Genomic DNA, 21,952 nt, shown 5'->3' with positions numbered 1-21,952 from the left:
TCTGACTGTGACAAAGATTTAAGTTTGTGTGGACATCATGCAAAGGTGAGTGGAAATCTGGAGCTAAATTATTAATCTTTTATGCACCGCTGTTTTTTTTTTTTTTTTTTTTTTTTAAATATTCCATTTTGATATCAACAATTCAAAACGCTGTAGCTTGGAAGTGGTTAGCGGTAAAGGCATACTGTAAATGAGGAAAATATTGGGTACGACTCAAACTTTATGATGACTCATCTAATTTGCATATTGTGACATCACAGGGCAGCGGCCATATTGGATTGCATAACTTTTAGTAAAATTTAACTTTGAACATATTTGCATGGAAATTTTCTGTTTTTGTTTTTTTGTCAATTTATCCTAAAACAAATAAACTTAAACATTAGTAGAAAGTAAAATGCAATAAGTTTAAGTAACTTTTTAGCCAAGCAGCATAGTAGCCAAATCTATCCTTATCTATTAAAACTAAACAAACTTTACTGAAATAAACTTTGCTCACTAAAACCAGATCGGGACCACACCTTTCAAACTGGATTTTCTTCTTCACTTTGAACAGAAACATGCACTGAAATGGTGTTAAGATTAAAGGGGCATATGTCCGCCATACACTGCCAGTCAGAAGTTTGGACTCACCTGGTTTTTCTTTATTTTCCTGACTATTTACATTGTCGATTCTCACTGAAGGCATCCAAACTATGAATGAACACATATGGACAAGATTTGACAACTCTATCTGGAGTTATGATGTTTCATTCAGTTATGTTGCAATATTGCAACTTTGGTGCTTAAAGGGTTAAACCGTAATTTGCTACTGAATCTGACTCATTTCTTCCTGAATTCTGCATGAAAAAAAAAGTGTTTTTCTGTAAGATGGAACATAAATAATTGACTATCTTTTTTTCTCCTCACATCGATCAAACCAAAGCCAATTCCTTGTTACGAGACAACTGCAGCAATAAACCATTTTCTGATTCTGGTTTTACTCATACAGAGGCTGAAAATATTGAAAAAAAAAAAAAACTTTAGACAACTTACAGATTTATGGGAACTGGAAATGTGGAAAGCCCCCGGTGAATAATAAATGAAGCACCCTGAGTGATGGCCACTAAAATGTTATGACTGCACTCCTATCCTCCATCAAGACCATGAATCAATAAGCAAAACATTAAATACTACTTTTATGCCGCATAAATAGTTTGTCATGCCTCAATAAATTAGCTTCGAGTTGGAACGTGGATCATAAATTGTAACGGGGAATGAATTGGGACCAAACTGGATATTTCTCATAACAGAATCAAAAAGAGGCAGAGTCGTCACGTACAAAAGTTTTATTACATTTTTTCCACAGATGAAAAATCATTTTAGTTAATTAGTTATTTAATATATTAAACATTTTAATACAGAAAAATGTGCCCCGTCATCACCCGAACCGTCCCTTTACATGAGTCACTCTGCACTTCCCATCCCGTCCACACACCATAAGGAATGCATACAACTGCACTGAGACTAAATCGACCTGAGCTCTGCATCCCTTCGATATCGTGCATTAGCTAATAAGCTTGACTTGCAGTGCAGAGAGCGACGATGCGGACGTCCCGCAGAAATAAATTAACCGACAGCGTTTCTCGTTGATGTATGACGACCCAGTGAAAAAAAAAAAAATAATCACATTGTACAAAAAAGAAAAAAAAGGCATTTGTTAAAGCTAGGCACCTATTCCAGGAAAAAAAAAAAAAAAAGTACCAAGTCTAAATTACGACAATGGTTTCATTAGGAAAAGTATCATCCATGATTAAAAAACTTCAATTATAAATAGGCATTGGATTAACAAGTCAAACCATCAAGAGAAGAAAAAAAGAAAAGTCTAGGAAAGGGTGTCGACTGCACAGTGGTGTTACAGCGTCAGGATTGGCAGTAACCAGACCAACTGGTAAAAACAGCTTAATAATAGAAAACGTACAAAACAAACAGACGTTCCTCCAGCAGACGCTCACGTGAAAGCACTTGGATGGTGTTTCGGAGTTTGGATTTGGCTCACAAGTTTACCGGAGCTCGTTTCATTACATGTTTTATTTGTGGTGAGATTGACTTAAGGAGGTCGAATGCTCTTAAGTGACAAGTTACAGAATTAGTTTCTGCAGCACGTCGCACACGCCATTGATTTTCCTGTGATAGTGACGTTGAGGAAAACAGCGAGCAATTACCTACTCAGCGACCGTCAGTTCAAATGGCAGAGTGTGAAGTCAAATGGCAGTTTTTCTCCATCTAAATATTACCGTTTGTTTTTTTTAGATGCACATTCAGACTGGTGATGTTAACATGGTTTGTTAGCGTTAACGTAGGGCTGGGCGTTCAGTCCTCTAGTTTCAGACCAATCCATGCTGTGTAGTTTGGTGTTTTATGAAGTGGTGTAGATGTTCAGTTGTACGTCAAAGATACACAAAAAAACCAAAATATGCAGCGGCAAAACACGTACATGAAAGGAGAAAACGGATATTGACGACTGCAGTGTGCTTTTTAGGTAAATCATTGAACCATACACGTGAAATAAATAAACAGTGCTCTCTGAAAATTTTTTTACACCACTAATATTCATTTTAAATGATCCAAGTATCAGTATAATATCAGTGTTTTGTAGCAGTTCTTTAGATGCATAAAGTCCTTTAGTTCACTCTAACCTCCAGTAGTTTCTCTAAAATTTTTTCCTGACACAGAGGATCCAGTGGTAAAAGTTCAATGTAAAAGTTCAGCACAGGGAATGGCTGAGATCAGATTATTGTAATTCTGGTTTTACAGATACTTGGACATGCTATGAGATCTTTTATGTTAGAGTTCATAGTGAAAGTGTGGGGAGGCAAATTAAAAACTGTTAGCTTTGTGTAAAAAACATCAAACTACATAATATAAACAGTGCTGTCTGATTTTATATCCATTTTGAGGATAATATCACTATCTTTAATTCAGAGCCTTTCTGCTGTGCCCCGTGGGACTTAAGATGAATGGAAGTCAATGGTGAGAGAAATAATTTTATGATCCTCTTTGAGTTGCATCATGTACATGTTTGTTCGTTTAAAAGATAATTTTACAAGTCAAGAAAGTCACAGTTTATGGAAAAGATAGTAAAAAAATGTCTAGTTTGTGTTGAACGGCTCAATGGACGGCATCTTTTGTTACATGATAAACATCATCAACACCAAAATGACTGTCGCCTTGGCATGTTTTACCTTAATCATTTAGAGAGAAGTTGAAAAGTATTAAACGAGGTCAAAATCAGTACAGTCCTTAAGATGTTGAAGCTGCAGAGACATCCTCAGACAGTTATGAAGTCATCTCCATGACTTCCCGATGTGTAGTTTGCACAGTCTGATACTTCAACGGATTTACACCAAACTGCGACTTGTTTATATTGTAAAAGTGTTTTGTTTTTACATTGACAAAAATCACGTGTAAATGATGCATAATCCAAGTGGGATCAAAAGTTAATTACCTCTCACCATGTAATAATTTTTTTCCTTTTTTTTGCAATAAGGTCCCATGGGGCACAACTTCGGTTCTATACGATCGTCCACAGCCCAGCCCAACATTAAGGCCATTTCTTCATCTTCTTCTTAAAACATTTACGTAACGCATGCAGTGAACCTACTGACTGTCTGGCTCAAAAGGTTTCTTCCATAGTTGAGAAAGCAAGAATTTAAGGGAAACATTCAGAGCTGTAGTCCTCAAATGATCACTTACCTCTGGACCTCCAAGGCCTCAGCAGCTGTGAGGTTTATTTAAAACCTTACTGTCTAAAGCAACACTGTATCAGAAAATGTCAACCGTTACAGAACGGGTCACTGAAGAACTCAGTCCATCTGGCTGTAACGGAGGCAGGCCTTAGTGTTGAGTTTCATAACTTAACCCTCTGTGGAGTTACAGTAAGAGGCAACCTCCTGTGACATGTTTAAGGAGATCCGTACATGTTTCCGAGGAAAGGCCTTATTTAACCTCTCCAGTGTCCCGTTTCATTTGTGGCACAGTGGGCTCTGCTGGTTAAAGCGTCAGCGAGGCTGTCGTTACCTGGACGCGTCTGGGACGAGTCTCTTAAACCAGCGGCTGACAGCCACGTCTACTCTCAGCACTAACGTGACGCCGATCAGCAGAGATACGCTGCTCACCAGGAACGCTGAGGCCTCAAACATCAACCTGTAACGACACAACAGATGATGCGGTGATGGTGGCCAGGAGGTACCTTTAGCAGCTCATATTTTGCTTTTATCTGGTATTTAATCTCCAACAAGTGATTTGGTAAACACCTGTGTATAACAATGTACATCTGTTAGATAGAATCACTGTAGAAACAGACACAAAACCCAGCTCCATCTGTTCATTCAGGAACTATAGTCTGTGGAGGCAGAAATACCTTTACCTAAAGCTATTTTGTTACAGGTAAAAGATAAGATAAGATAAGATAAGATAAGATAAGATAAGATAAGATAAGATAAGATAAGATAAGATAAGATAAGATAAGATAAGATAAGATAAGATAAGATAAGATAAGATAAGATAAGATAAGATAAGATAAGAAATTCCACCATACTGAAATTGCAGTTGAAAGCAGCAAATACAGAAATAAAGGGATGCAGAGATGACAGAAAATAAACACTTGTGAGACATAAAATATAAAGAGAAAAAAGAAATCTGCTATTTATATAAGTATTTATATAAATGTACTTTTAAATTTAAATATTATATGCATATTTATATTGTGGTTGCATATACACATGGTGTGACATGGGGGGGGTTACTGATTACTGTTATAAAGTCTGAAAAGAATCATAAGTGTTAGAGAAACATGTTACTATTGTTTTTAAAGAAAATGCATCAACACTGCCACCACTGACTGTTTTTAGATGTTTTAAATTCAATGAAATTTAAAGTCATTTTATACATCTCTAATGTGCACATATTTTTATTGCACATTATTTTATATATTTTTTCTAATATATATCTGTATTTTATTGTGTTTGTTCAATTCTATTCTATTCACAAGCTCAATAACATGAAAAGTAAATGATTCAGATACACAGATACAGATCATCCTATCCGTAAATGACAGACTTTATGAATATATACTCATGTGCTTTGACTGAACACTGAGGCTAAGTGATTATACAGTGTTCATATCCTCAAAAGCCTTTCCTGTCGGTAAGTTTGTTCGAGCTGGAAAATCCATTCAGGCACTTACTTGGGTGCGAAAACCTTCCACACCATTAGGTGTCTCCTGAGGATAGCAGCTGCACAGACTGAGGCAAAGACCTGTGAGGAGAGCGGAGATGGAATCAACGGCAGTGATACTGACGCATGCAAGAGGAGGAGAATGCTGGACAGTAACTAGATATGTGTAACGGAATTACATAATTATATTCAAACAGAAATGAACAAGTAATCTGTTAAACCTGCTCAGAAAAAATATGGAATTAAATTAGAGCTTCGACTAAAATGTGCTTCTAGTGCAAATATATATATATATATATATATATATATATATATATATATATATATATATAAAGAAACATTACGTAACATCGGTATTGCCTATTGGCCAAAATGTCATTGCAAATATTGGTATCCTACTATATAATGCACATTCTGTGTCCGATCGATCGATGTTGCAGCACAGGAGGGCGTTCGTATGGATTTTCCTCAGCCTTCACAGGCCTGATCAGCGCCAAACTCGCCAAATGAATAGAAACATTACCTGACTATCTACTAGGCACAATTTTATGTCCGTATTCAAATGTTGGGAGGTACGCTGGGCAATTTTAGCCTCTCTCTACTTTGAATTCTTCATCCCTGCCTCCATACTCCATTTTTGGAAGTGGTTATGCTGCCATTCATGAAATTTCTACTGCTAGCAGATGATGCTACAATGTGAAGGCTGCAGTTCACTACTGCTGTATGAATTTAATCACGCTTGACAGGCCAAACAAATACATGCTTTTCCCTTCATGCCTCATGTTGGCTCATATTATTACCTGCACAAAGCATGATTAAATAGTAGTCTACAAATGGATAGTGGTGGCAGACAAGTTCTACTTACCATACTATCGTACAATGGCATCACGGGTACAATGCCGCTAGTTAGCTAAAAATGCGTCTATCAGGGCATCCCTAAGTTCCACAATTATTGACAGAGTCTGAGTTTGATGTTCAGTAATTTATATTTATTCATTTAAGTATTTTTCACTTTAACTTATTCAGGTCAGTATTGACATGGTTTCTAATTGAGACAGTTCATTTCGCATGTAGTGCATAGTATGATTTCAGTGTCATCAGGTTTTCCCTGTTACTATAATTTAACTAAGATAATAAATAACTTAGCGACCCAGCTATCTTTAGGGCACAGCTAACAATAACCAAAAAAATGTGTCTGTTTTGCAGTGTTGCTGGTGTTCCTTTTACTTTAAAATGATTCACTAATGTCATTCAATCTTCTTTGCTTGCTAACAGGTAGCTAGTTTGGCCTTCTAGTATTTTTTTTATTCCGTTTATGCTATATGATGAATACATACTGTGATCTTTTCTCTATTATTTCTAACAGTGATATGCCATCTGCAAATGCTTGACAGAGCAACGATAACAAAACTGGGATAGAGCTTGGAAAAGGGTTAACTGTATAGTTGCTCTACTGTGTAAATGTTCAGCTCTAAACACTGGTTAAAAGCATCGGCTGGTTCGTGTACATACCTGTGCTCCCTGAATAAAGAGGTAGCGTGCTGAGAGTTGCAGAAGAGCAGAGCTGAACTGCTGTGGACTTTCCCTCAGTCTTATTTCCATCACGGCATCCTCTCCTTCGTCCCCGCAGGCTCTTCCTGATCTGCTGCCTCGTACTTCACACACCAGAGGCCAGAACAGCAGCAACGGGCAGGCCACTGCCGATAATGAGACAAACAAACAAATCAGCACTGAAACAAGCTACCGAGTGAAATTTCTGCAGCTACAGCCCACTAGTTTAGCTAAAGGTCAGTTTTGTTCTGATCCAATAAAACTCACAAATTGTATTTATTGCTGCTTCACCATTAACCCATAAAGACCCGCACAGCAACCAGCAGTCAAAAGCATCTACTGATGTTAAATTTTTAACACCTGTTGATCCAATAATCCTTTCAATCCATGTAAATAATGTGTGTAAAATACATTTTGTCATCTTTTCATGGTCATCACATATGACCCATTTGGGCGTTCAGAGGCACCATAGTGAACGTGGAAACGCCGTCATCTTCTACAACATTGATTCGCCAGTAAAACCCATGGAGTTAGATCAATGACAGTGAATGGGACACTTGCTTTATGTTAAATTAATGATATATGTACTGCAAAAAGACACGTTTTCTTCCAGTTTCTCCATTTTGATATAATAACCTTTGAATTTACTGTAAATTTTCATGAACATTTAAATTAAATATAGGAAATTAAAAATAGGTACATACATGATTTACAGTGAAAAATGCAAATGCAGAGGATAATATTATAATAAATGCTGATAAATCACTTATGAAACGTTTAAATATGCAAAATACAGAGGACATTATTGTAATACATGCTGATAAATCATGTAAGAAAGGTTACATAGAGCAAAAAAATTCATTTGGGAACTGACACAATAGTAACACTGGGTATAGAGGAATAACCATTGTACCTGCAAATAGGATCTGGGAAGCAAAAGTGTTGAGTGTGACCAGTGAGGCGGGTAGTATGGTGCCTGTATGTCCGTCAGGGAATCCCACAAAGGCAGCGCCCCATTGGATGGAGGGAAAGGTGGGCAGGTGGCCGGTAGCGTGAAAAAACTGGGTGGCAGCGAGCGACCACAGAACTACCGGAGTCCAGGGGACATTAAAGCCACCTGAAGGGTAAAGAGAAGCAGAAAAAACAGACTATACAAATGAAAATAGCACCAAAATGTGATGATTCAATCAAGCGGTGGGTGATCTGAAGATGATGAGATGTTCACGGTCTGTCGTTCTGGTGAATCATAGAAACTGGGTCATTGCATGTCATCCAACTGTTTCTAAAATCCACAAAAGTGCATCTGATAACTTGGATCAGCAATAATTCAATAGAGATGTGTGGCCTAAAATACAGCCCTGCTGATTGGACAAAGGGATTTGGGTGTCTCTTCCTTCATGAACATGACATTTATTTGAATAAAGCAGCAGTTTGGAGGATGGAATGTGGATGGAGCATCTGCGATAAACCATGCCGAGCTTCAGATTTTACCAATCATGTTGTTTCCTGTCAATGAGTCAGGACACGACAAATGATGAGTCTGAGAGGTGCAGGCTGGGATGTCATCGTCAAATCTTTTACTAAGGAATAATTGAACTTAGAAGTGACTGATATGGCCAGAAAATTAAATCTAAATTTTTTTCAATATTATGGACAATTTATGAATTCAATTAATTGGTTTCTGACTAACTGAACTGAAGACAAAACATAAGTCGAACATAGCCTTTCTTACTAAAACTATATGCCATATGCAACAGGAGAAATGCATTCATAATTACTCGCATGAAGCAAACAAGTTGCATTTTGATCTCCAGAGCAATAATCTTGATTCTGCAATTTTTACGATTTTTGGAGCAAAACCTCAATTTATCAAACTAATCCAATGTATTGCCCAGCTCTGCTAGAATCTAAATTATTATTTTAGTATTAAGTGACCGATTGTAACTCTTTATTATTTTATTGACCTGATAAACACAAGTTCTAAATAATTATCTTAAAACCAAAATAAGAATTTATATAGTGTCATAGGGTGTTTATGCTCAAAATTCCCTCATTGAAATACCCCAAAATAATTCAGCCTGTGTTTTCTGTTGACCGGAGTACTTTAATCATTTAGTCAAAGTTTTCTTATAGTGCTCAAATTCAGAGAAATCGTACAATTTTCCTGTTTCATTTGATGTCATATTCCCTTTGCTCATGCTAATATTCAGTTATTTTCTGTTATTTCACCAAAATGAATTAATGTGGATATACATTTTAAAATGTAAAAACATAATGTGAATAAGAAGTTATGCATTACATCATCTGAAACCATACTTCTTAGAAATTGTAAATGATGATGTAAAGTAGTGTGGGATCATGAGAGGAGGTGGTTTCACCTTCATTGCTCATAATTTGGCTTATTGTTAGTTTCATTGTTTTGACTGAGCGATCCCTAGCGCAGAATTTACATGAAGTGTGTTAAATTCTACAGATGGAGAAATCATCAGTGGCTTCTAGTCTGTCAGTACATTTCATAACCATGAAGAAAGACTGCAGTTGAAATTGTAGATCGTGACTGTGAATAAAATTTTGTTTTTGTGGGATGAATCACCCTTGTACCAAACAAAGGCAAACAAATAAGAAAAACATCCGGGCCTGGTCTTACCGGGGGGTGCTCCATGTAGACTGCTGAGGTTAGTGGAGGAGGCGTGAATGTGCAACAGCGCTCCCATTTCCAGCAGCAGCAGGAGGAAGGACAGAGCCATGCCCTCTGGGTGCAGCAGCAGCAGGCCCAGTCCCAGCAGGCCACAGAACAGAAGCAAAGGGGCCGAGTAGACGGTTCCCAGTCCATAGGCCTCCACAGCGGGCCTGTTGTCCACCTCATTGCCCCCACTAAGCTCCCCGTCGTCCAAGGAGCGCCGCATTTGCTGGTAGATCTGAGGGATGAGGTGGCGCAGCTCTGCTTGGGGGCTGATGCCGGTGCTGGCTCTGTAGCGAGGCGGGGGCAGAGACGAGCCTCGCGCCGAAGCAGAAGCCCTGGCCTTCATGAACACAGTGAGAGGGTCTAACCAGATCAGGAACAGCCCCAGTCCCAGGAGGCAGAAGGCGGCCCTGGGGAGGGCCAGCTGGGCCAGGCTGATCAGCTCAGCCAGGTTCCTGAAGCTGTCCTCTGGGGTGGCGCTAACGGCCCAGTGCAGCCCCAGGCAGACCGACAGCAGCGGCAGGATCCAGCGGGCCGCAAACACCGTCGCACCTGAGGAGTTGAGGTTACCATAGTGACGGAGGCAGCGTCTCAGCAAGGAAGTCCAAAGGCCGAGGGAGAAGACAGACAGGATGTAGTGGAGGTTCTTCATCTGGCTGTTCTGCAGGCGTGACAGCGGTGAGAGGAAGGGGGACGGCTGGCAGGAGCCCTGCTCCTCCCGGCAGCCGTGGAAGGACAGCGAGAGGTAGAGGCTGCCGACCAGCACACCCAAACAGGCCAGGAGGGTGCTGCTTTCTTTTCTCACCACCGAAGGGGACAGAGCGGAGGACGGCAGCAGCCCTGCAGCCTTTAGAGGGTCGTGGCTTGGGGGCAGAAGCAGGCCGTCCCAGTTAAGATGGATGGGAACGTAAAGAGCCAGAGACAACACCAGAAAGGTCACTACCCTGCCCTCGGCTATTACATAGCTGTCTGAGAGAAGGGAGGCGCAGCGGAGGAGTGGCACCAGGAGAGGGGGGGTGAGCAGATAGCTTGGTGTCAACAGGCTAGCCCACTTGGGAGCGTTTGATCCGTTCTTTGCTACAGCAGTCCTGGATCGATGTGCTTTCCAGAGGAAGAGGACTTCGGTGCTGAGAGCAGCAGAAGCCAGGCACCATGCCACCTCCACGTAGCCCTGCGCGAGTAGCTGACCCCCAGCTGTGAAAACCCCCGCCGCTAGCGCCACCACAACGGGTGCCATGCCACTCTCCCTGAGGAGAACTAGTGACAGCTCAGACAGGAAGAAACACATCAGGCAGGCGAACATCAAGATGCATAAACCCGCTGCCATCTTGAAGGGGTTGAATCGGGCCCACGTGACACGACAGGTGTCTCTGACGGAGGTGAGGTAGGCCCGGAGGGAGGCGGTCAGCTCCGAGGAGGGGGACCTGCCTTCTGCAACTGTGCTGAGGTATTCTGACGAGACACGGGAAAACTGATCCTTCAGTTGAGCCAGGCTTTCCGGTGGGATGTCTTTGGCCATGCTGGAGTACGTCTCCAGAAAACGGTTGACCTTCATAGACAGTAACACAAGTGGGATTACTCGGTTTCTTTTACAATTTCCTTTCCTTTTGCTGAAACATTGACAGTAGCTCCTATTAAATAAGAGATAAGAAGAATCTGATACATCAGGATGTGTTAAGAATACAACCATTTACATTCTGTTGGTTTAACTTGCTGGCTTGTTTGCACTTTTTATTTTTAAATGAATTTAATTTTTTATGTATTTCTGTGCCTCTGAATCACTGTGAATTCCCTCATGTTTCGGTGCAGCATAAATCAACTCATGTCCTGAAGTAAAATCTTTGGAACCATTAACAATTTTCTTCAAGTCTAGCAAATTGACTGCACATTCTGCTTTACACATAGGTTGCAATTTTCTTAGTTTGCAACACTTTTTGGCAAAAATGGAAACAACTCGCAGCATCACACTCAGTTTCACTGCAGGTGAGGATGCCAGAAGAAGGTGAGATTTAGTCTATTTTTTTCTGCCACAAATACAGTATTCTGTTTTCTTCTCCCGCATTTTTATTGCTTGAGAAGTGTCAGAACATTTTTAGAAAATCAACTGTTTTTATTAATAGTGAGGTCAGTGTTCAAATGCACATTGGCAGAGGTCCACCAGCTCCAACAGTGGCAGATGGCAAATAAGAAACACCTCAACTGGAAATACTGACTTTTTTAACACACAGTCTTATGTTCAATTATTATTAATTGCCTTGAACTTGATGATTAATGACTGATATTTATTTATTCATTGAGATATGTATTGACTTACTGTTTGGTTCAATAGTTATTTTGTCTCTAATGACGTGAAAAATTGTTAACAAGAAAAGATGAATAACGCCTTATCATTGTCAACATTTTAGGAGTGGGAGTGGTGGTAAAACTGACTGAATAATCGACTATCAGAGTTTTTACTGCTCCAAACAATAGTCATTGTATCAACATTTTAAAACATAATCTTGGCTGCTCTCTGCCTTTCACATGTGGATACATGTGTGTATGCATGTTTACTTCATTCATGTACAACAAAACTAAACTGGAAACTACATCCTACACAAAAAGATAAAAACCTCAACTTTACTGACATGGAACTATTTTTACAAGAGGAAGACAAATAAAAATATGTTCCTTTTACCAGACATGTACAACATTTGTCTGATTTTGCGTTAATTTTTGTCTTGTGTGTAGAATCTTCAAAAAGTCTCAAAGATAGTGTCTAAATACAGTAAAATTGTAAACACACGGAATAAAAGCACAACTAAACATCCATGAGGATACACATATCATTTCTTTCAGTGTGAAGTCTTCGAGGGTCTTGGGCTGAATACCTGTTTTGCATTGATCCACAGCGCCTCCTGCTGGCTGAGACTTCCAGCTGCAGCCTGTTTCTGCCCATGAGGAGGGAATAAGGGCAGGAGAACCTGCCCGACGCTGCTGTAGGGGATGGGGGTCCCCAGCAGGAGGGCCAGGGTGGGAACCAAGTCAGTCTGGGGTACCACATCTGGTTCACCCTAAAAACATGAGAGTGACACAAAAGATTTGTAGTTAATTTATCTGTGGATGCAAGTATTAAATGAGGAAGAACAATAGATCATGCGAATCCACTGGACAGAATTGCATAATTTTCTGACAAATGACATACCCTATTAAGTGTTTTTAATTTTATAGTGGTTTTATTTCTGCAAACCAAAAATTCTTCTTTTAAAAAGTGTGGATTTGACTGAATATCTCCTCCAGTTTCCCACAAGGTGGTGTAGTTTCTAAGCTGTAAACAGATTAAATATAAATAAACTCCAGAGACACTAAACATTTAATGTTGAGACTGTTAAATTTGCTTACTCCTAGTGAAAGTAGCTGAAGGCTAAGTATTGCACCTTTCAAAGCAAGAAACACAGCTTTCTGTGATAGAGTACTTCACATGAAACAGATAAATAGTGAATATAAAAAGGATATATAATATATTTAACTCTTGAAGACCTAGAATTATTTTTGTGGTGATTTCCAAATCAGTCATTCTCTGCATTTAATCTTTCCTAAGCAATTTATCATCATTTAGGATAATATCACCCTTTGCATTTTTTTTTGTTGGACAGCAGATGCAGATCAATTTATATCTGCTACTGCAGACAAGGAATATAAACATACACTCAAACATGTGCCAAGACATTAACCAAGATATAAACCACAGATCTAACAAAAAATAATTAACAGTAGATGTACATATAAACACATGTACACATGCATACACATACATAAGTGCATCATTTGGCAGCCAATTACATTTTACAGTGAAAATTAGGTATTTTTCTATATTTAATTTACTTACCATGTAGATGTTCAGAAAAGTTCAGAGTGAATTCAAAGGCTATTTTTATCAAAACAGAAAAAAAGTACAGAAAAAAAACCCTTTCTCAGCAAAATGTATTATTAATGAACATAAAAACAACTGTCTACATCCCGTTGTCGTTTGTAAAACTACATGACCTTTACTGATGAATCAATGTTACAGAAAATGATAGTGTTTCTATGTTCAGAACAGAACTACTGAATGTCCATATAAGACACATGTGATACCGCTGAAAAGCTGAGAAACTGTATTTTACCGAATTATTTCAATGTACTGATAGGATGAGTGCTTCCAAAGTTATTAAACATTAGATCAGTGGATGCTTTCGGGTGTTTAGGTCTTTAAGGGTTGATATAACATAAGACTGCAAATAAACCCAGCTGTACTAGATAAAAAGGCAGGTAAAATAAGAATACCTAAAATCTTCTAGAGTCATAGATGTATGCGACTTCATTTCCCAACTGACACAAACTTGCAACTGATCGCGATTACACCAAGATTAACATTTTACAGTTTTCTCAGAACATCTCATGGGTGCAGCTTCACTGTGGATCTAATTTGTATGAGGAATTCATTATATCAGATGAATGTTACACTGATTTTCATACTTTCATTATGTTTCAATTACTCATCAGTTATGAAATTCAACAGAGGGTTTTTTTTTTTTCACATTTATCTCTGAAAAGACAGATGTGGTTTCAGGGGGAACAGAAAGCCAAGCATGAACAGAACTGTGCATGTGTCCTATGATTGTTTGATGATGACTTATTCGGCACAGAGGAAGATGCACTTCTCATCTAAATTAAGTCCCTGTAGGCAAACTGCAAATCAGACAGACAGCAGATCTGTGAGTACTAAAAAGACATAACATTTGTCTTAATCCTTCGCTTCAGGTAGTTTATCATCACTCATTTCTAGAATGAGTAGAGAAAGAAGTGGACATTGTGATAGTGTTGATCATATAGTTACATGGATGGTAGAGGTTTCTATTATTGGTACTAACAGGCACAGTACTAGTATATCCACTGTTAGTACTTTTATTTGGAGGAGTAGTAATAGCAGTTGTAGGTATTAATACTTGTTATTGTTCTAGTTTTTAACAGTTGTAGTTCAGTTTGTTGTGCATACATATGCCTCCCACTAACATCCCCCCCCCCATCTCTCTCTTCCTTTAACTCTTTCTCTTTAACCACTAACTGGTCAAGGCAGACGACCATCGTCCAGAACCAGGGTCTGCTCCTGGTTTCTGCCTGTTAAAAGGAAGTCTTTCCTTCCACTGTTTCCATGTGTTTGCTCATGGAGGATTCTGCTGGTGTCTGTCATTTGGTCTCTTACCCCATCCCCCGAACCGGAGGCAAGGGGTATTGTTTATGGTTCGGTGTGTTTGTTTGTTAACACTCTAGCAGCAAAACTATTAGTTGAATTCATACCAAATTGGGTTTATAGATTGCCAGTGACCCAGAATACATGTGATTATATTTTGAGAATAGTAGGTCAAAGTTCAAATTTTTCATGAATTTTTTTCAATCTTTTTTCCCCCCATTTACTTATAATGGGCAACATTTCAAATGTCCATAAAAACATAAATTTTGTCTCAATTTACTTCAAACTTGGCACATATATACAGGCAATTGATATGCTGACATCAGCACATGCATAGACATGATGACATCAGATGGATTGATGCCAAAATAAGCAACCATATGTGCAAGGGGTGGGGTTTGTTGTGCCTGGCATCACCTGTTAGGAGTCTGATTTAAACCTGCTCTAAATGTCAAGTGTCATGAGATGACCTTTGTTATGATGTGGCACTATATGAATTAAATTTGACTGATTGACTGATTGATTGATTGATTGATCTGACCTGGGATGGAGGTCCGGGAAACATGGGGGAGGGACTGTAGATAAAGATGGCAGCGTCAGTCTCCTTCTGACTTTCTCCACCGTGATCTCCAGTGTCGGTCATTCCGTGGTCACCCATCACCACCAACAGAGTGTCGTTTTGCAGACGGTTAATGACAGACCTACGGGAAATGAAAGAAGTTGATTATAAGATGATCAAGGAAGCAATTCGTTGCTTTTTAAAAAATAAAAATCTATCCTTTAGCTTTTACACAATCATTCAAAGTTTGTCCTTGTCACTGTCACCAAGTGTTTGCTCTCGGAGGATTCCATTGGGTGTCTGTGAACTGGCTTATTAAGAGTCTGGTCTTGACCAAATCTAAGCATAAAGTGTCATGAGAACTTTTGTTATGATTTTGCGTGATATAAATACAATTTGATTTGTTTGGATTTTCTGACTTGCGATATCCGTTCGAGTCTGTATTTTATGGTTCATATGATACAAAATAAACCAGTTTGCAGCAGCTGTTCATGTATCTGACCTTATGACTCCGTCCATCTGGGTGAGCTTGTCAGCCATGGCCGGGTGATCGGGACCAAACCTGTGACCGCAGTGGTCCACTCCGAGGAAATGGGCGACGAGGACGTCCCATTCGTCACCCACCACTGTCAAAACCAACACCAAGTAATAATTATGTGAAATGAAAGTGCAACGAAAACATAACACACATTTACACCACCGTGAAAAAAGTAATCTTAAGACAGGAGAAAATACTAAATTTATAAATAAATTAGCTACAAAAATCATAATAATTCTGGAAGTTTAAAGTGTTTTCTGCCCAGGTGATTCAACAGATGGTAAACGTATGTTGAATGAATACATACTGGTTGTGTAGAGGTGCTGGAGGATGCCGTTATCCACGGTGTGCAGATCCTTCACATTGAACGAAGGGAAAGGCAGAGAGCGGTAGAACTTCTTAGGGAAAAGGTTCTCCCATGTATCATCACCCATGAATACCACCCGTTTTCCTACGAAAAGGAAAAAATAACTCGCTTAAATAAATACGTTAACTTCAAACATTTTATCTACAATATAGAAATGTTAACACACACATTTCTAGATACATTGAAGTACATGTTAAATATGGACAGAGTGACACAACAGGAAACATCTATATTTCATTTTATCCTGTATCAGTTGTTCTCGTATTGCAAATTCCACTGTTGGCAGCAGTAATTCAGATGACCTTATGAACCAGAAGCAGGAAGGTTTGAAGGTTGAACAAACGTGGAAGAGCATCAATGTGACACAGTATTTCCGAAACAAACTTCGACCTCTGAGACAAAACAAGGACTTCCTTCTTAAAATAGACAACTACCTCTGTCACATGGACAGGCTTTGGCACAGACCAGAGGACTGTACTTTAAAAAATTACAACAGGCTTGAATAACGCATTCAACACTGATATTAAGAATCACACCAAACAGTCTAGAGTCTTTACAAATAACAAGAGGAGATTCAGAAAAGTATGATGGTGTACCCAGAAACATATATCACATTTCATCCCTGTACTTTAGTTTGCTACCCTAGAAAAAAAAAAATCTATTTATATACTTTTCACATTTCAATTAACATGTTATATAATAACATATGTGCAGAGTTTGTTAATAAGAAAAATTATATTTTCATTTGTAAATTATACAATTCGGAATACATGCAGCAAAAAAATACAGCTTTATATGGTTTAATAACTATGTATATAAGACCTGGAAAACGGTCTTTATCGAATGAAACCCAAATTCTGCAGTGTGATGAAAAAAAAAGATCCTGTGAGTCAAAGTAATGACAAATGATGATGAATAAATCTTAAAGTAATGAAATATATTAGAAGCACATCAGCTATTAGTATCAGTGAATAACATGCCATGATTGTGTTAAGTTATGTTATAAGTTGTATTACACCAAAAGTTGGCTAAATGAATTTGCTCCAAATCCAAAAACCATACAATGAAGACTTTAAAACAGTTTAGCTCACTCACAATCATACATCCATAACATTAATAATACAGACTGCCATTTTAAATATCAGTATCAACCCAGAAGTTTGTAATCGGTGTAGCACTAATAATAAGAAACCAATTAATTATTTTAAAAGGATTGTTTTGAGATAGCATGCCAGATGTAACTTATTAGATTAAGATAGGTGATTATTTTGAGCTCCTAAGACATTATGCTTTCACCATAATATAATTATTAGATAGAATGTAAGATAGCTGTTGTCAAATATCAAATAATTGCCAACTATTTTAATAATCAGTAAGTGAGAGAAAATGATCTTGTGCCAGCTTCTTAAAGTTGTTGTATTATCTGGTTTCTTTTCTCCTCTAAGACCATACACTGAATAACTTTAGGTTGTTAACAAAACAAGATATTTACAAGACATCATCTTGGATTTTGAGAAACTTTTTTGACACTTTACTGACACCCAGACTCACCCAGAACACCCAGATTCATTGAGAAAATGATCATTACCTGCAGCCCTGGTTTATATATGAGACTTAAGTCCTCTTGCACCACCTTTTTAAACACATATCCATGTACTGGTACTCACCTACTTGGCCCAGCTGGTGGATCAGGTTGTCCTCCAGGATGGCACTGGATGCAAAGTTATTACCCACATCCACAAACGTGGGCAGGGAGCCGGTGGTGAAGCCCTTGATTCTCTGCATGGTGGTCGTAGGGGGGTCGGCTCTGAAGGGGTACAGGCGGCTGTGGGAAGGCTTGGCCGACACCGTCTCCTCCAGGACGGGCAGCTTGTTCTCGTAGGGCCGGGGGGTCGTGTTGTTGGGGTCAAAACGTGCAAAGTCCATCTTCAGGGCATCGATTATGAGCAGGACAGCCCGGCGGAAACGTGGCCGACCTCGGCAGAAGTCCCCCGGCTCTTCCCCGGGCTGCAGCGCGTCTCTGCAGGTGCTGGTCCTGTTCACCTCCAGCCTCACCAGCAGGAACCCGCCCACGAACAGGTAGATCCCCACGAAGTAGACCGCGCACATCCACAGGAGCAGGGACAGCAGCGGGAGCCCCTTCATCCTGCGTCCACAGGTGACAGAAACACAGGTGAAACACACACACAGTCTTCCACAGCTGCTTAAACAGCTCCAAGAGACCCTCAGGTGAACTACAAAACCCGCACAAATGAACACCGTCCCCGTACGTGACAGGTGACGATAATAAGCTAACCTGAACAGAAAAAGGCGGTTCACATCAGGAACCAAACGCCGTTAGCTACAACTAGCCCGGCTCGCTCTTGTCACTGACCTTGTAGCGGTTGGTTTTCGTCCTCTCGCGGCTCGAGGGCGGACGTGAATGTGTGTGTCACCAACACAGGGGTACAGGTGTTTCAGGTAAACACAGAACAACACGGAGCCACGCTCACCTTCATTGGGACTCCGGTTCAACGAGATTAGTTGGCCGGTGACAGCTAGGAACTGCAGCGTGGGGCGGCGGAAACTGAAGGCGGACGAGTTTCGCTGTAACACAGGAAGAGTTGTGTCTTTTGCTGCCCTGATCTGGGTCTGTCAGGCAATTTATTTTATTTTTTTTTTACCCTTTCATGTCTACTGGTCACTACAGTGGACAGCTATTCTACAGCTGTTCTCTTGTATATTCATGGATTTTTTTTTTAACACATATCTTTAATAAGTTTTAAGACACTGCATATCTTTTCTGACATGAATTGGTAACATTATGTAGATCCCTCCTGAGCATAAACCCCCAGAATCACAAGCCCTCCCCATAGTTTTCACACAATTAATCAGTAAATACATGTTTCTGTGCGTCAAAAATTAAACGTGTGGTGTCTAGCTGAGTGGACATTTTTGCAACTTCATGAAAAATAGGTTCATAAGAAATTTTTTTTTTCATTATTATTTTTTATGTATTTTTTAAAAAAATTAAAATTATTTTTATTTCATTATTATTATTATTATTATTATTATTATTATTATTATTATTATTATTATTATTATTAGTTTTGTTTTGTTTTTGTTTTTTTCAGAAGAAAATTTTCAATCACATTGTTTTTTTCATGCCTAAAGAGGAATAAAAACACTCAGGAAAAAAAATTTGATTAAGGTTCTCATAATTCATGCATGAAAGGGTTAAATTGGCACAAAGCAAATTTACATCTCAAGAATGGGAAAATATTTCACACAAAAAAATCAATGGGAGAAGGACCTGCAAGAGGAAATACCAAATGAAATATGGTCAGAGGGATGGAAATCTCAAAACTGTACTACAACCTCACTATCATGGAGGGATTTTTGTTGGAAATGTCTGGCCCGTTTCTGTATTACACCTGCACGAAAATCACATTTTTCTGGAGTTCATTTTCCCTGCTGGAGGGAGTGCGGTTCACTCAAGGCAGATCAAGCACATGTATTCTGGTCCTGTCCTGGTATTGTTGGCTTTCGGGGAGAGATGATTAAATTGATGTATTCAGTTTTTGGTGTTCATTTTGATATGTCATTGGCTACTTTGTTTTTTAGCATTCCTTCAGAGGAATTATAGGAAAGTGACATATATCTGTTTAGTATACTGCTTGCCACAGGCAAAAAAGCTATCACCAAATATTGTCTTAAAAAGGACCCTCCCTCAATTTTGGTGATAAAAATTGTCAACCAAATCCATTTAATGGAAATGATGACATACAATCTCCGCCTACAACAGCACAAGGGTGTAAAGTACTGGAAAAAATGGGACTTTTTCATTCAATCTGTGGACAGTGAACAGTATCTAAATGTCTGAATGCACCTGTGACCTGTGACTGTGTTTCTGTTTGTTTTGTATCTTATTAAAACAATAAAAAATAAGGTACAAAAAAAAAGAATGGGAAAATATTACAGAAGAGTAAAACAGAAATACATCAGGAGACATGGTGGAATAGTGAAACAGAACTATTGCAAATATCTGAAAGGAAATAAACAAAAAGATTAAGACATTTGAAGTGTAATGAAAATAGAGAAACAAAAAGAAAAACTTTTTTTTTCTTTTTTTTTAAAGATATATAAATCTGACTGGACAATAGAGCACAAAGAACTAAGGCAAGATACAATTAAAACAGCAATGACTTAGATCAACTAGAAAAAAAATTCTGGCTTTTTTGGACATATTTACAATATAATGTAGAGATCTGTAATACTTGATAAAATCACATATAAACAAATTAAAGGAGGGGTTCGTGTTTTTCCACTTGCAACCATGAATATGCTATTCACCCGAAATAATAATAAGGTCAACAATATCTTTGATGTTAACTTCTTATGAATCCATAAAATAAATAATATCACAAAAAGAAAAAGATGGAATATTTTCAATTTTTAAGGACAGCTAACTGTGAATATCAGTCCAAAAGGAAATGCTGTCTGACAGCTTAGAAAAACAAATGTTCTCAGATCTTTCATGGTTGTTTTGGAGGAATGTAATGTTCGGTCTATTTGAAAGTAGCTTCCTCAAAAGTGATTCACTATACCTGATAAATCTTTAAATTTTAATGTCGAAATTTCCCATTCATTGTTGTAAATACTCAGCAAAAAAGCCATGCTTCACTGCATTTTGTGATATTTTCAGACAATACATTCTCTCAATTAAGTACTCTGAAAGTGAAAGGCAATCAAAACTGTTGTAATCTATACTTCTCTTAATATATTAATCTGAACTTTGACACCCCTAGTGTAAATTGGCATACTTTTTTTCCCTCTTTTTTCTGTCTTTCCTATCTTCTTTTTCTTCTGTCCGTTCTTTCCTATCCTTTTGTACATGATTATAATTGACTATATATTAACTTCTATTATGACTGATCACTTTGTATACTTTTTATGAAAAGTCTATTTTTGTAATGTGAACTGCTGTTCTAAATAAAGTATATATATATTTTTTTTTAAAAATCTGTCATCGCTCTAATGATTTTGATGACATTTTAGTGTTTTAGTTTTTGATACAAAAGTGTGGAGTAGATTTTGATTTTTTTTTTTTTTTTTTTTCAAGGATTTGAAAATGTTTTTTCCATAAAATGACATGAAAATGATGTGTGGAATAGTGATCACATTATAACTTTTCCTGTAGGCTATGAAAGTACTTATTTGTTAGTTTTTTCTTTTGTTCTTTTTAGTTTCATATTTTTAGCCTTCCTTTTTAATGATGTTTGGATTTTCCTTCTATTTTTTTTTTTTAATTGTACATTTATTTGTGTACATACTACTACCCATAAAGTCGTACTAATTTTGTTTTCAGACACATTTCTCTATCTGTTCCTATTTATGCATATCAGTAATCACCGTTGACCAGGTGCAATGATTATATTCTGAGTTCCAGTTACACTTTGTCAAGAATAAATCGCATTGTCACAATATTTAATAAAAAGAGGAAAAAACATTTTATTCTGACTTAGTAGCAGAATATATGGTCTAACACTTTCATACTTTCCTTCTTTTTATATCGTTGCACACTGTTTTGGCTGAGTACCCTAAGTTCTGTGCAATGATTATAAAGTCTATGCTGATTCTGATTTAAACATAAATATTATTTGAAGAAAGGTTATCACTTAATAACAAGATTGATTATATTCATTTGCCTTGATTTTTTTTATTTGTAAATTGTGATATAATAAATGTAGTGCATATTGTCAAAGATCAAGAATGTAGTAATAAAAACAGTACTGTCTGGCACCTGTAAGGCAAAAAATAGGGCACAAGCATGAAAATGCCCAAAGAAA

General features: G+C 38.1%; 1 protein-coding gene across 2 annotated transcripts; it reads right to left on the bottom strand.

The window, feature by feature from the left end:
• Positions 1–1,310: 1,310 nt before the first annotated feature.
• On the bottom strand, positions 1,311–18,690 carry pigo (phosphatidylinositol glycan anchor biosynthesis, class O). 2 transcript variants are annotated; one of them, XM_030150207.1, is made up of 11 exons: positions 18,499–18,690; positions 17,792–18,270; positions 16,065–16,208; positions 15,722–15,845; positions 15,202–15,361; positions 12,319–12,501; positions 9,413–10,997; positions 7,679–7,882; positions 6,727–6,911; positions 5,225–5,295; positions 1,311–4,182 (listed from the first exon to the last, which is right to left on the bottom strand). In XM_030150207.1, exons 2-11 carry the CDS (start codon positions 18,267–18,269, stop codon positions 4,053–4,055), a joined length of 3,264 nt encoding a protein of 1,087 aa, XP_030006067.1. In that variant the 5' UTR covers position 18,270; positions 18,499–18,690; the 3' UTR covers positions 1,311–4,052. The 2 variants fall into 2 exon arrangements, with proteins under 2 accessions (XP_030006067.1, XP_030006068.1); XM_030150208.1 differs by having other exon boundaries at positions 18,617–18,678.
• Between the last annotated feature and the right edge of the window lie 3,262 nt (positions 18,691–21,952).

The sequence above is a fragment of the Sphaeramia orbicularis genome, chromosome 12, assembly GCF_902148855.1.
Source record: "Sphaeramia orbicularis chromosome 12, fSphaOr1.1, whole genome shotgun sequence".
In the NCBI taxonomy this organism is placed as follows: domain Eukaryota; kingdom Metazoa; phylum Chordata; class Actinopteri; order Kurtiformes; family Apogonidae; genus Sphaeramia; species Sphaeramia orbicularis.
This window is presented reverse-complemented; position numbering and strand designations above follow the sequence as displayed.